Here is a 12,277-nt window from a genome sequence, read left to right on the forward strand (position 1 = left end):
CACGTGACTCAATGCCAGATTGCAAATGAATAATACTAGAGCGTAAACCCACATCTACTGACTCTGCTGAAACACCCAAATTACCAACATCATAGCTAGGTGGCTCTATACGTGTCTCAATCCCATCTGAGGAATCAACTACCTCCTACACTGCAGCAACATATTAATCATCAATATTGATGCCCATCAGTCTAGCCATAAGCTGCAATATCATATCCATTTGCCTATTCTGCTCCTATTGTATATGTTGCCCCTCCTCTAATGTACCTGGTAACCGTCTGAACATTTTGTTAAACATTTTCCCCTCTATCCGATTGTTCCAAATTCCCTATAAGACCTCCACAGGATGGCAGTACTTATAGCTCTAATACCACTGTAATAGGCACCCTGGAAATGCCCAAAAACTGAACCAACTATTAAAAGCGATTTAAATGTCTTTGCATAAGTTTCAATCCACACAACATGAGCAAGAAGGAATTTATGCAAATTGAAGACTGAACCGCTACTAAAATAATATTAGTTCTCACAATGATAAAATCATGTACCTAGCAATGTATTCCAAAGGCCAAACCCAAGGGAATGACGTTTAGAATGTTACAAGAGAGGATGAACATCCTCTAATGCCAAGAAAGATATGTGACTCACACATCCAAGCTCTTATCAAATGCAATTCACAATCATCCGATGCTAAACAATGAGGCTCCCACCTCTATTTATACTTTCCCTACCCCCTTCTAAAAGGAAACCAAATATTAATTAGTTGCAAGTGCTAGAAGCTTCCCCCTGCCAATAATTAATGCACTCTCTAGAAGCTCCTCCCTTGCAATACAATAATTAATTGTGCTTCTAGAAAATTAAATTACTAGAGGCTTCCCCCTTTCCAATAATTAATACATACTCTAGAAGCTTCTCCCTTGTAATACAATAATTAATTAAATATAAAGTCACCTTTTAATTTTTAATTTATTTAATGACTTTATAAGAAATTAATTTAACTGCTAGAGTGGGGCCATTACAATGGAAATAGAAAAAGCAAACAAAATCCTGTGAATAAGCTGAATTTGTTTTTCTCATGCTGGAATGAGACAGAATAGCCTCCCAGTTAGTTCATTTGTTAGACAAAAAAAGACCCAGCTTAAAAACACACACAGAAGTATAACTGTTGAATCTGCCATGTGCTATAAGCTTTTCACATATACCACATCAATTCTACGATCATAATTTATACCAACTTGTAATGACTTGAGTATAAAATACTTTGTTTTGCCAAGTATGAAAAAAGAATATTAGTGCATGCGACCAAACAAACTGTATATAACGAAAACATATTAAGAAACTAGTCTAAATATTTTTCATATGATTTGACTTACTGGTTCAATGCTTAATGGCCCTTTCAATCGTCCTTCAATATCTTGCGCATTTCCTTTATTGAGCTCCATCCCACTACCTCCACATAGGTAATTCTAGGAAAATCAAAAGAATTGAATTAGCAGTTGGCAAAGAATGAGAAATTTATTCTATAATTTTTTTAATTTAAGAAGCTTTTTCAATAAAGCTTCAAACAAATTTCAAAAACGAAATCTTCTATGATTATATGATACCTTCAGTTGCTGCCACATTTTATGTTTTTCAATACCACTAGACTCTCTATCTCCAATTTGGTGATTTTGGGCTCTAATTTCAGAAGAAGTGGATCTTTCACCAACTTCAAGTGGCCGATGAATACCTTTGGTTCTCCTTTCAACATAATTTGATTTATTTGTCCCTCGAGGTGATGTATCTGAAATATTCCGACCCCATGTATACATAACATACTTTCTCAGCTTCAAATTGAAAGAGATGTAGCAGTCAGATAGTCCACATAAGATAAGAATCTTTTTCTTTTTCCGTAGAATGTAAATATAATCTCAAAGCCTAACGTACAAAATCTTTTTGATGTACAGAAAATAAAAAGAACTCAATGCCTGCAACCATCTTCAGTTAGGCATAGTAGCTCCAAACAAGTTCAACAGAAATGAAGAACAAGCATGACAAAAGAAAGTTATCCATACTTTATCCCAGTGCTTTCGAGCACGTCGTCGAGCCTCAAGCTTTGACAAAGCATTATCCTCATACCGGAACATATTCACCCTGTATTCAAACTGCATATTCACAAGATACTGTTGTCACGACATTGTCATATATTTTTGGAAAGGGCACCATAAAGCCACCCATGATAGAGATAATGCAAAATATTTTAAAAGAAAAGTTCCCATGATCATTGTTTGAAATATAGAATTTTTGAAAACTAGCAACACACATATTACTATCAAATGCATGTTTTCCTATGTAATTCAATAGAAATGACAGCTCCAAAATTTCCAAAACATGAAAATAAAAATAAAATTACCAGTATATAAAAACCTGTATAAAAATGATTAAATCGTATACAAGACAATGACAACTACCTTTTGTTCATTATGGATTAAAATTTTAATAAGAACATATGCTAATTTAGTAAATTACATCCAACTTGTTATACTCGCGTTATTCCATGCCAAACATGATAGCAGTTGCATCAATGACAATAAGTAGATCCCAAAGAAAACCCTTCAAGATTTGAAGGACAAGCTGCCACACCTAACAATTAGGAGTTACTTGTCTTTTGTTTCTTCCTTTATAAAAGACTCTGGCTTAGGGATACAATTTTTCTTGTCCATTTCCATAATCTAGATTTAGCTATATATTTTCTTTCCTATTTTTCCCTTTAAAATTATTGAGTGCACATTGGCCAGTTGTTCTCTTCTTTATTTTAAATAAACAAACAGGAAACTCCCAAGAGTCTGACCGAAATGGGTTTTTTCCAAAACTGATAGATAAATGCAATAGAAACAAATATGGCAAAAAAAATTGGAGGCTGAAAAGAAGCCTAGTTATTTAGTTGTTGTGATAGAAAATGGGCTTATATTGCAAAAGTGAATGTTGTGCATTGCTTTCCAAGTTAGATAAGATAAGATAAGATAAATTATTGATGTCCAACAAGAGACCACAAACAGGCCTAAGGGACTGAAAGTACAAACAGAGGCCAAAAGGCAGCAGGACCACCAAATGGTGTCCGAGAAAAAGAAAACCAACAGAGCAAGAAGCAAACAAAGAGAAACAGCACTAAACAAGAGAGACAATGAAACTGTGAAACAACTAGAATAAAACTAAAATTGTTTGAAAAAAAATCTTATAAAACTTGTATATGCAATCGTAGCATTTACAACACAACAGAAAATTAGGTTATTAATAAATGGGCAACATGGAATTCAAAAGAAAATCTAAGTAACAAACTACTAAAGATGAGATAAAGTTGACAGAATGTTAGCATGTCCCCTCCATCCAATAAGAATTCATTTCAAAATAAAGATATACACATTACAAGAGTGCCAAGAAAATAAAACATAGCACACCAAAAAAAATCATGCCATGCAGACATGGAATACCTATATGTGCACATGGAAGTGGTTTCTCTAAATGTATTACCCCTTTCCATCTTTCATAAGAATAGTTGCCACTCCTTTTACTAACATTTCTGCACATTCACTCATTCACAAACAAAATTTATCCATGCTCCACAGCCTTTAGGGGACGGCAGGGGACATATTTCTAGGATATTTCTTAGAGGACCAAAAAAGGGGACGGCAGTATATATCTATATGAATGTTTCAAAAGATAATAATATATTGTATTTTTTTAATGTTTTATATTAATTTTACTAACACCATTTATGGTGAAATCAGAAAATGTCTTGTTAGAGATGCAAAATATGCCTACAACTCACAATACTTTGATGCCTGCATGAAACATAGATTCAACTTAGTGCAAACTTTGAACCATTAACTAGTGTTAGAGCCCACTCCGATTTGCAACCTTGCTATCTTAAGATAAACAATGATGTGTTGGCTTTTAAAATGTTCCACTGTATTTTGGGAATGGGGACAGGGAACAGGACTGGTTGCGTTTCCAGGATATTTCCTCGAGAGCCAGAAATAGGGGATGCATTCCCATGTAAAATAGTTAAAAATTATTTGGTTGCAGAAGGAATATGTACAGCTTAGTTAGTGGACTGACATCAACAACTTAAATAGTGGAATGACATCTACTGCATTGATCCAAAATCTTAATCATTAATGCCTTGCCACAAATTTTGGCATTTATAAAAATTAAATGTCGTGCAATGTTCATCAAAGATAAAACAAAAGATATTATGTCAACAAAATAATGACCAGAATTTGTGGTGCTAATCTACTAGTATTGCCTTTTCAGTAACAACAAGTTAATTCAAGTCTTCAACCAAATTTTAGCTTATACCAATGTATTTGACTATGTGGTTAATGGTATGACAAAAACTTAATATAATTTTGATTAGATCCTTACTCTAAAGGTAAATAGTTTGAATATCGTACCTATTCAGTTATCTTTGACTAAATGCTATATCTACTAGTTCTTTAAAGGGATGACAACTATAGTCCCATATAATTGATAATTGAATTAAACATGTGATTAGATAGCAATGGTGCATAATAAGATGACAATCCATATGACTGGATAGCTATGGCTCATGATAAGTGGAAGATTCCATGGGATTGGATGAAGTTTAAAGAATGGCTCATGATAAGTGGAAGATTCCACATGATTGGATGAAGTTTAAAACATGATAAGTGGACTACCCATTTAATTTTGTTAATTGATAGAAGAGAATTTTATATATATAAGAGACAAAGTACAATCTCATGCAAGAGAAGATGAGATGTTGACAGAAAGTTTTTAGACTTGAGAAATAAAAATGAGCTTTATTTGATCAATTTTTATCCATAAGCACAAAAAATATAACAAGCAGATATATTTGCGCTCTCATACACAACAGACATTTTGTCATTATCAACCACTAAAAATTTGAGTTTTCCATCTTTCAGAAAACACCTTCCTTTCAGCGAAAAGAAAACAGTTTTCCTATTCTCCACCTGGCAAACATCCCTCCTATACAGCACTCAAGAAATAATATTCATCTTCATTGCCTAACAAACTATAATTCTGCATCTGGCTAATTGCACTTATTATTTCTGCCTAACTGTCATGTCCCCTCTTTAGCTCTGTCTAGTAGTGACATGAGAGTTAGCCTATTATGGAGTCTCGTAGGCTGGAGTGGTGATCAAGGACTCAGTTAGGGTTTTCCAACATCCGGATTTGGTATTACAGGCAATAGTAGATCAGTTGAGAGCAGTTCCTTGATTTTAGGAGGCAGTTCCTTGATTGTAGGAGGAGATTTCTACCTTTTAGGAGGTTGTGACGATTTCCAAAGTTGAGGTTATATGAGATCACCCCCTGGTCTTAATTTCAGGAGATTTGCGTGTGTTCCCTATTTTTTTGGAGTATCCCTAGATTTGAGGGTGAGACTGCCAATTGGCCTAAGTTGTTCGGCATCAGTCACAGGCAGGTGACAAACTCAGTTTCATGTTTTGGAGGTGTTTGAGTTGTTCCTGGCTACTTGGAAAATATTTTAATATATTTAAATATTCTCCTAAGTTAGCATTTTAATAAATTAAATAAGACTAAGTATTTAGCCATTTTTTACTAATAAGTAATTATTTGGCTCCATCTGGATCGGTTTGCATGTGTAATAGCTTGTTGGAAAGAGCTCAGTCTCTACTGTTTGATTATCACTTACTAGGACCTATGATGCTTGGAGCTATTTGTCATTAATAAAGTAATGATTTCTTTATATTTGAATGCCTTATTGAGGAAAATAATGATATATTATAAAGTTCAAATGAATTCCACTTTGGGGTTCAAATTGCCTTGGAGAGGGGATATAAGGAGAAGGCAACCTAAAGGTGAGCATCTTTTATCATTTCGTCAACCAATTTTGGACGTCATTGCTCTGGAAGAGCATTCCTCACCTAGGGTGCAAACCCTAGTGCTGAGAGAAAATTTGTTGGGATGTAGCCCTCAACAAGATCAGGTTCAAAGGTTCTTATGCATACAGTTTGATCAAGGCAAAGGATCGATTTCTACTATTGCATTCACACTTTGCAAGCAGTGGATTTTTAGGGAAGGCGGCCACTTTGGTTCAGCTTGGCATTTCCTTGCAACAGCTCACGTGAGGAATTCTGGAGTGTTTTATTGCAGCAGACTGGAGTTGTTTTATTGCAGCAACCTAGGCTTTATCATTTGAACTTGTTTGGTTGTAGCCAATTCCCATCTTCAGTTGGCGTCAACCTTGTTTGAAGTACATCTATATTGGTACTATTTTGAAATAAATCAGACTTTGCTAGTATAGTTTAAAATCATTTCCATCTTAGTATATATTGCTGCATATGATTTTTATCACTTCTATTTCATAAGTTATTGTTATTTATTCATTGTAATACCTATATTCTGAAAAATACAAAAAGAAACAACATTCTTCTACAACTTATGTCCAGCTCTATAAGATCACAAAAAATCTACAAACAAAATATAATTTATATAATTAAAAATTATAGCAGCAGCAGAGCAAATATCCATTTGGGATATTTCAATGGTATCAGAGTCAAATCTTGCCAACCTATGGATTTGATTACAAATCTATGCATGCAAGAGCTGAAATACACAAATTTTACACACACAAGAGAGCTCACCTTGAGCAAGGTTTTGGAACTGAACAGGAAAATACTATAGCAAATGAACAGGAAGGAAACAAACAGAACACCACTAATGAGGATGAAAGAGAATTGATGAGGACTCTCATCAATAATCAGCCTATAATAGTCTAGATGCTTGAGAGGTTACAAGAAAATTGTTATGTTCCATTTTTCACAGCATTGGAGTTTTAGGGATTAGCCTATTATTGTGATCCTCGTAGATTAATTATTGTGGGTAGAGCATCTTTTGTGGCAATGACTTGGCCTGGGAGAGTCTTATCTTTTCCACATCTCAGTAAGCTAAAGGTTGGTCTTCATTTGGCTCAAATCGGACTTTGTTTGGGCTTAGTTTTGTGTACTTACTATTTGTGGTAAGTTGGTGTTGATTGAGATGGACACTTTCTATTTTTTGAAAGTGCATTTGGTCACATGGAGAAATAATAGGTATGACTCCTATTTCAAATGACATATTTAAATGATGAGTATTTTGGGAGTTATTATATTTTTAGTGGCCAAATTATTATTAATTATTAAATGGCTTATTATACAGTTATAATTTAGCTTTATAATTTCACTTAAGTTGAGAGTTGAGTTATCATTGGAAAGTGTCATTTATTAATTAGTTATGCCAAGTCAAGTGAGAGAATCTAATGGAAGCTTCTAATTAATGTTGTGTGGTGAAGCTTCTTGAGTGAAGTTACTTTTTGGCAACAAAAGAGAATCTAGAGGTTATAAATAAAGCCCATTTGTTGAGGAAAGCATGCTTGAATATATATTTGTTTTTGTTGTCTTCATGGCTTTTTCCTGAGTTATGAATTTTGTGCCCTTGCTGAAGTATAAGAGTTTCTGAGTTTCAAAAGATTGTTTGAAGTCACTGCTGATGTAAAGTGGTTTCATTAGTTCAATCTCCTCTCTGTGATTATCTGTGTCTGGGAGATTGGGATTATAATTTTGAGAAATTCTTAGTTGTTGTATGCAAATTATGCTGAGGTAAATAATTTGCCCTCTCCTCTTCTACTGTGACATTTGTGTCTAAGAGGAGCTGCAATCTGGAGTTAGCGTTTTTCAACTTGAAGGATAAATGGATTGTGAACTTTTTCATCAATTCTGGTCTCGCAATTCTAAGTTTGTGTGTTCTCCCTCTTGTATTCTCTGTTGCCAGGAGATGTTGTGGGATTGAAGAGTTAAGTATACTTCCATCTGCAAATTTTATAATCAGATTTGAGCGTCTAACTTCCAGTGCTGTTGGACATTGTTTATTTGCAAAATCTGGGCAGTGTGGGAGGTTTTCGGTGGTCTGTAATTGAAATAACAGACCTAACATTTTCTTGCTTAAGCCTATGATTCCATCTTGGAGGTCTGCGATTTAGTTCTGGAAGCTTGTAAATTATTATTTGGAACCTACAATCTACCCATTGGGATCTGCGTTTAACATTGGAGGGCCAACATTTAATTACAATGGCATGTACATTGTTTCTAAAGGCCTGCAATCAATTGTCCATGACCTGCGATTAGTTTTGGGGCTGCATTTGACTTGTTAGGGACTGCGATCAGACATATCACCTACTTCAAATCGAACAAGAGAGTGGACAGAGATTCCAGGTGCTTTATTTGTTTGTTGATTTGGAATATCCACTCTCAATTTATTGTTATATAAGGGTAATAATATGTCCAACAGAATTTACTGTTACTTGGCAATAATTGTCGACCTCATTTTGATATTGAATACAATTGTATGTGTGAAGTTATAATTGAATACATCAGCAGTTAGTAAATATTTTGCTTTGCCATTACTTGTCTAGAGAAATCTGAGTTTATCATTCAGCCTTTTCAGTATATGTTTGTTATTGTTATTTCAGCATCATGCATATATTTTAAAATCACAGAAGGCACATATATCCAACATACATAAAATATAAGGATTTCCAAAAATAGAGAAACAAGTTCATTTGATATCTAAGGTTGTTTGAAAAGTGTTTGACAAAATGTCAAACAACTATTAAGTTAAGATATAATTCGAGTTTGTTGAGTTGTATCCAGCTAGGGATTTTACAAAAATTTGGAGTGGATAGAGTTGGATAGGCAAAGAGGCAAGCAAGGATGCAACAGATTTGTGTCAATTGTTGGAAGTCATAGATCCCATGCGTCGGTTGAGAGCTCCCTTCATTCCCAAAAACAGGAACGACCCCGTATACCTGCTACGGATAGACCCTTTCTTCCACAACTTTTACCTAGTGAGCGGCCAGCACAGGTTGCTCCATCCAAAATGGGATTCCAGGAATCCATCATGGCAGCCACAGTTGAGTGGAGAGCTCTACCCCCAGAGGTTAGGGATGCTTTCCCTCTTCCCTAATATTGTTCACAATGCAGGGATACTACCAAGTTCAGAGGAGACAGAGGCTATAGGACACAGCAAAACAAAGATCTTAGCAGAGCTACTGGGAAGATTTCATTGGCTACTTATGATGGCACTAGTGATTCGAGTGCACGAGCTTGGGTACACAAGTTGGACATTTATTTATCCTTACGACCCATGCCAGAGAGAGGCTATACAATTTGTTGTATTGCAATTAGATGGGGTCACCTATGACTAGTGGCACCATGGTTTGGTTACCTAGGATCACAGCTTGATTCATTCCTGTGCAGAGTTCCCTAAGTGGCTAATTACCCAGTTTGACTGAAAGGACATTGAACTCTACTATAGAGAGTTGGCGCATCTTAGACAGATTGGACATGCAGAGGCGTATGTTAATGAGTTCCAGTGCATTGCAATTATGGTACCTAATATGCCCAAAAAGCGTAGTGTAATACTATTCATTGAGCGATTGCAAGATAGGCTTAAGGGATTGGTTCCCGCTTTCCAGCCAACCACTCTTAAGGATGCTATTGATGTGACATTGAGACTGGACACCACTCCTACTTATCAATCGGATAAGAAGTCATTCAGATATTCACGGCCTCCACAGAAGGCCAACACCTCACAGCGTAGGGATGGTCAAATAGCTAGACCTCCTAGGATGGACCCAGAGACACGGAATGATTTGAGGAAGAAACTATATTTTTCATGCAAAGAACCTTGGGAGCCCGGGCACTGTTGTATGGGAAAGGGCAAGGTTCATCTGACTGAGGTGACATCTGAGTATGGAGATGAGGAGATACCAGACATTGACACTAAGGACAATCCCAAGGAGACTCGTCAGGAGCAACCACAGTTGGAGTTGGACATACCAAAGTCATTGGCGACAACCAAAGTGACTATGGCTACCTTATCTAGTTATCCCAGAGTCCACGCCTTTCGGCTGAAAGGTACATTACAAGGCCAGCAAGTCATGAGCTTGGTCGATACAAGAGCCACACATAACTTTATTGATCAGAAATTGGTTGAGAAACGTGGGCTCCAGTCTGAGGTATTTGATGGTTTTGGAGTAAAGGTTGTAGATGGTGCAAATTTGGGCTGCACTAGGAGGATCTCACAGCTTAGCATTCAAATGGGGGATTTCACCTTGACAGATGACTTATATATTCTACCCCTTGAGGATTATGATGTTATTTTGGGTATGCAATGGCTATAGGGTATTGGAAGGTATATTATTGATCATCACCGCATGAAATTAGAGTTTCTATCTGATGGGAAGAAGGTGATCTTGAGAGCAGCTTCAGACGGTGGACCTAAGGAGGTGACTTCTCACAGGATGGAGTCTATTATTAGACTGATGATATGATTTGGGCTATATGTTTTGTGAAGTCCAAAATACCTACTCCTCAGGATGGAAGGACATTTCATGTTGATATTCAATCAATAATGGACCGACATGGCAAAGTTTTTGGTAACATACCTCCTGGTGTACTTCCGGATAGAGGTTTTGAGCATGGGATACAGATGGACAATGGAACTAAACCAATGATCACCACCACATATCGTCATCCTAGAGCATACAAGGATGAGATTGAGAAGACCATTCATGAGTTGTTGGACATGGGCTTCATGCGCCCCAACTCTAGCCCCTTTGCTTCTTTTGTGGTACTTATCAAGAAGAAGGACGGGACCTTGTGGATGTGTATAGATTACAGAGTAGTGAACAAAAAGACAATCAAGAACTGATATCCAATCCCACACATTGATGAGTTGTTAGATGAGCTTCATGGGGCTATCTACTTCTCTAAGATTGATCTTCGTTCAGGTTATCATCAAATTTGTGTATGATCAGAGGATGTACACAACACTGCTTTCTGTTGCCACCACGAACATTATGAGTTCCTGGTGATGCCTTTTGGTCTTACCAATGCACTCGCCACCTTCCACTCATGCATGAACCACATCTTCAACAAACAGTTGAGGAAATCGGAGTTGGTATTCTTTGATGATATTTTGATTTACAGTTTTACTTGGGAGGACCATCTCGAACATGTGGAGGAGGTACTTAGCATCATGGAGAGTCAGTCTCTATTTCCTAAGTTGTCCAAAAGTGAGTTTGGACTTAGAGAGGTTTTATATTTGGGACGTGTGATCAGTGCTAATGGAGTGAAGGTGCATGAGGAGAAAATTCAGGCGATTCGTGACTAGCCCTGCCCTCAGAAACATTACTGAGTTGCGTGGATTCCTTGGTTTGTGTGCTTATTACAGAAGATTTATGAGGGGTTTCTCTCAATTGGCAACACCACTGGAAGACCTCACAAAGAAAGGAGCTTTTAGATGGACAAAACAGTTGACAGACTCAAGGAGGTTATGAGTACTTGTCTAGTTTTGGCACTTTCTGACTTCTTGCAGCCATTTGTGCTTGAGTGTGATGCTTCAGGCATGGACATAGGAGCGGTTTTGATGCAGAACAGGCACCCCATTGCCTATGAGAGTAGGAAGTTGTGGGATAATAAGAGGTTGCATTCCACATATGACAAGGAAATGTTGGCTATCATGCATGCATTAGCCAAGTTTAGATAGTATATTGTTGGCAGTAAATTCATGGTAAGAACAAACCACAACAGTTTGAAATACTTCCTTGATCATACAGAACTCAATGATGGACAACAAAAATGGGTGAGCAAGATCCAAGCTTATGACTTTGACATTGAGTTCATTAAGGGCAAGAACAATACCGTTGCTGATGTACTTTTCAGGAAACCCTCAGTCGCCACCCTATGTTCATTGAGTGAGATTTTAACAAATTGGAAGGCTTAACTTTTAGTTGAATACTCCAAAGATCAACATGCATGTGAAGTCATGGATGGATTGGTTTTAGATGATAGGTAGAGTGTAGTAGATGATGTCATCTATTACAAAGGCAGAGTCCTTGTTCCTGGTTCTCAGTTGAAGGAACAAATTCTGTAGGCCTACCATGATACTCCTTCAGCAAGGCACCCAGGGTATAGTAAGACTTATAGGGCAATTAGGGAGAGATTCTCTTGAAGGGTCTCAAAGATGACATTCTACGTCATGTTCGAGAGTGTAAGACCTACTAGCAGAATAAGTCTGAGCATACTCACCCTGCTGATTATTGCAACCCTTACCCATACATATACGCGGTAGTTGACAGGTTGACTAAATATGCCCACTTCATTCCTACTACAGTTGACTTCACAGCATCTCAAGTAGCAGAGTTATTTTTTTAGAGAGGTGTTTAGGCTACATGGTC

At 36.8% G+C, this 12,277-nt stretch overlaps 1 protein-coding gene across 2 annotated transcripts in view; it reads right to left on the bottom strand.

The window, feature by feature from the left end:
- The window catches only part of LOC149534118 (uncharacterized), a 143,008-nt gene that overhangs the window by 41,507 nt on the left and 89,224 nt on the right, over positions 1 to 12,277 (bottom strand). For both annotated transcript variants that reach the window (XM_089804082.1, XM_089804083.1), the window contains exons 5-7: positions 2,052 to 2,141; positions 1,602 to 1,823; positions 1,371 to 1,463 (exon numbers count right to left, since the gene is read on the bottom strand). In XM_089804082.1, the coding sequence (XP_089660208.1) occupies positions 1,371 to 1,463; positions 1,602 to 1,823; positions 2,052 to 2,141 (405 nt within the window). The remainder of the gene's footprint in view (positions 1 to 1,370; positions 1,464 to 1,601; positions 1,824 to 2,051; positions 2,142 to 12,277) is intronic.

The sequence above is a fragment of the Cupressus sempervirens genome, chromosome 10, assembly GCF_028749045.1.
Source record: "Cupressus sempervirens isolate cs-2001-9-10 chromosome 10, ASM2874904v1, whole genome shotgun sequence".
In the NCBI taxonomy this organism is placed as follows: domain Eukaryota; kingdom Viridiplantae; phylum Streptophyta; class Pinopsida; order Cupressales; family Cupressaceae; genus Cupressus; species Cupressus sempervirens.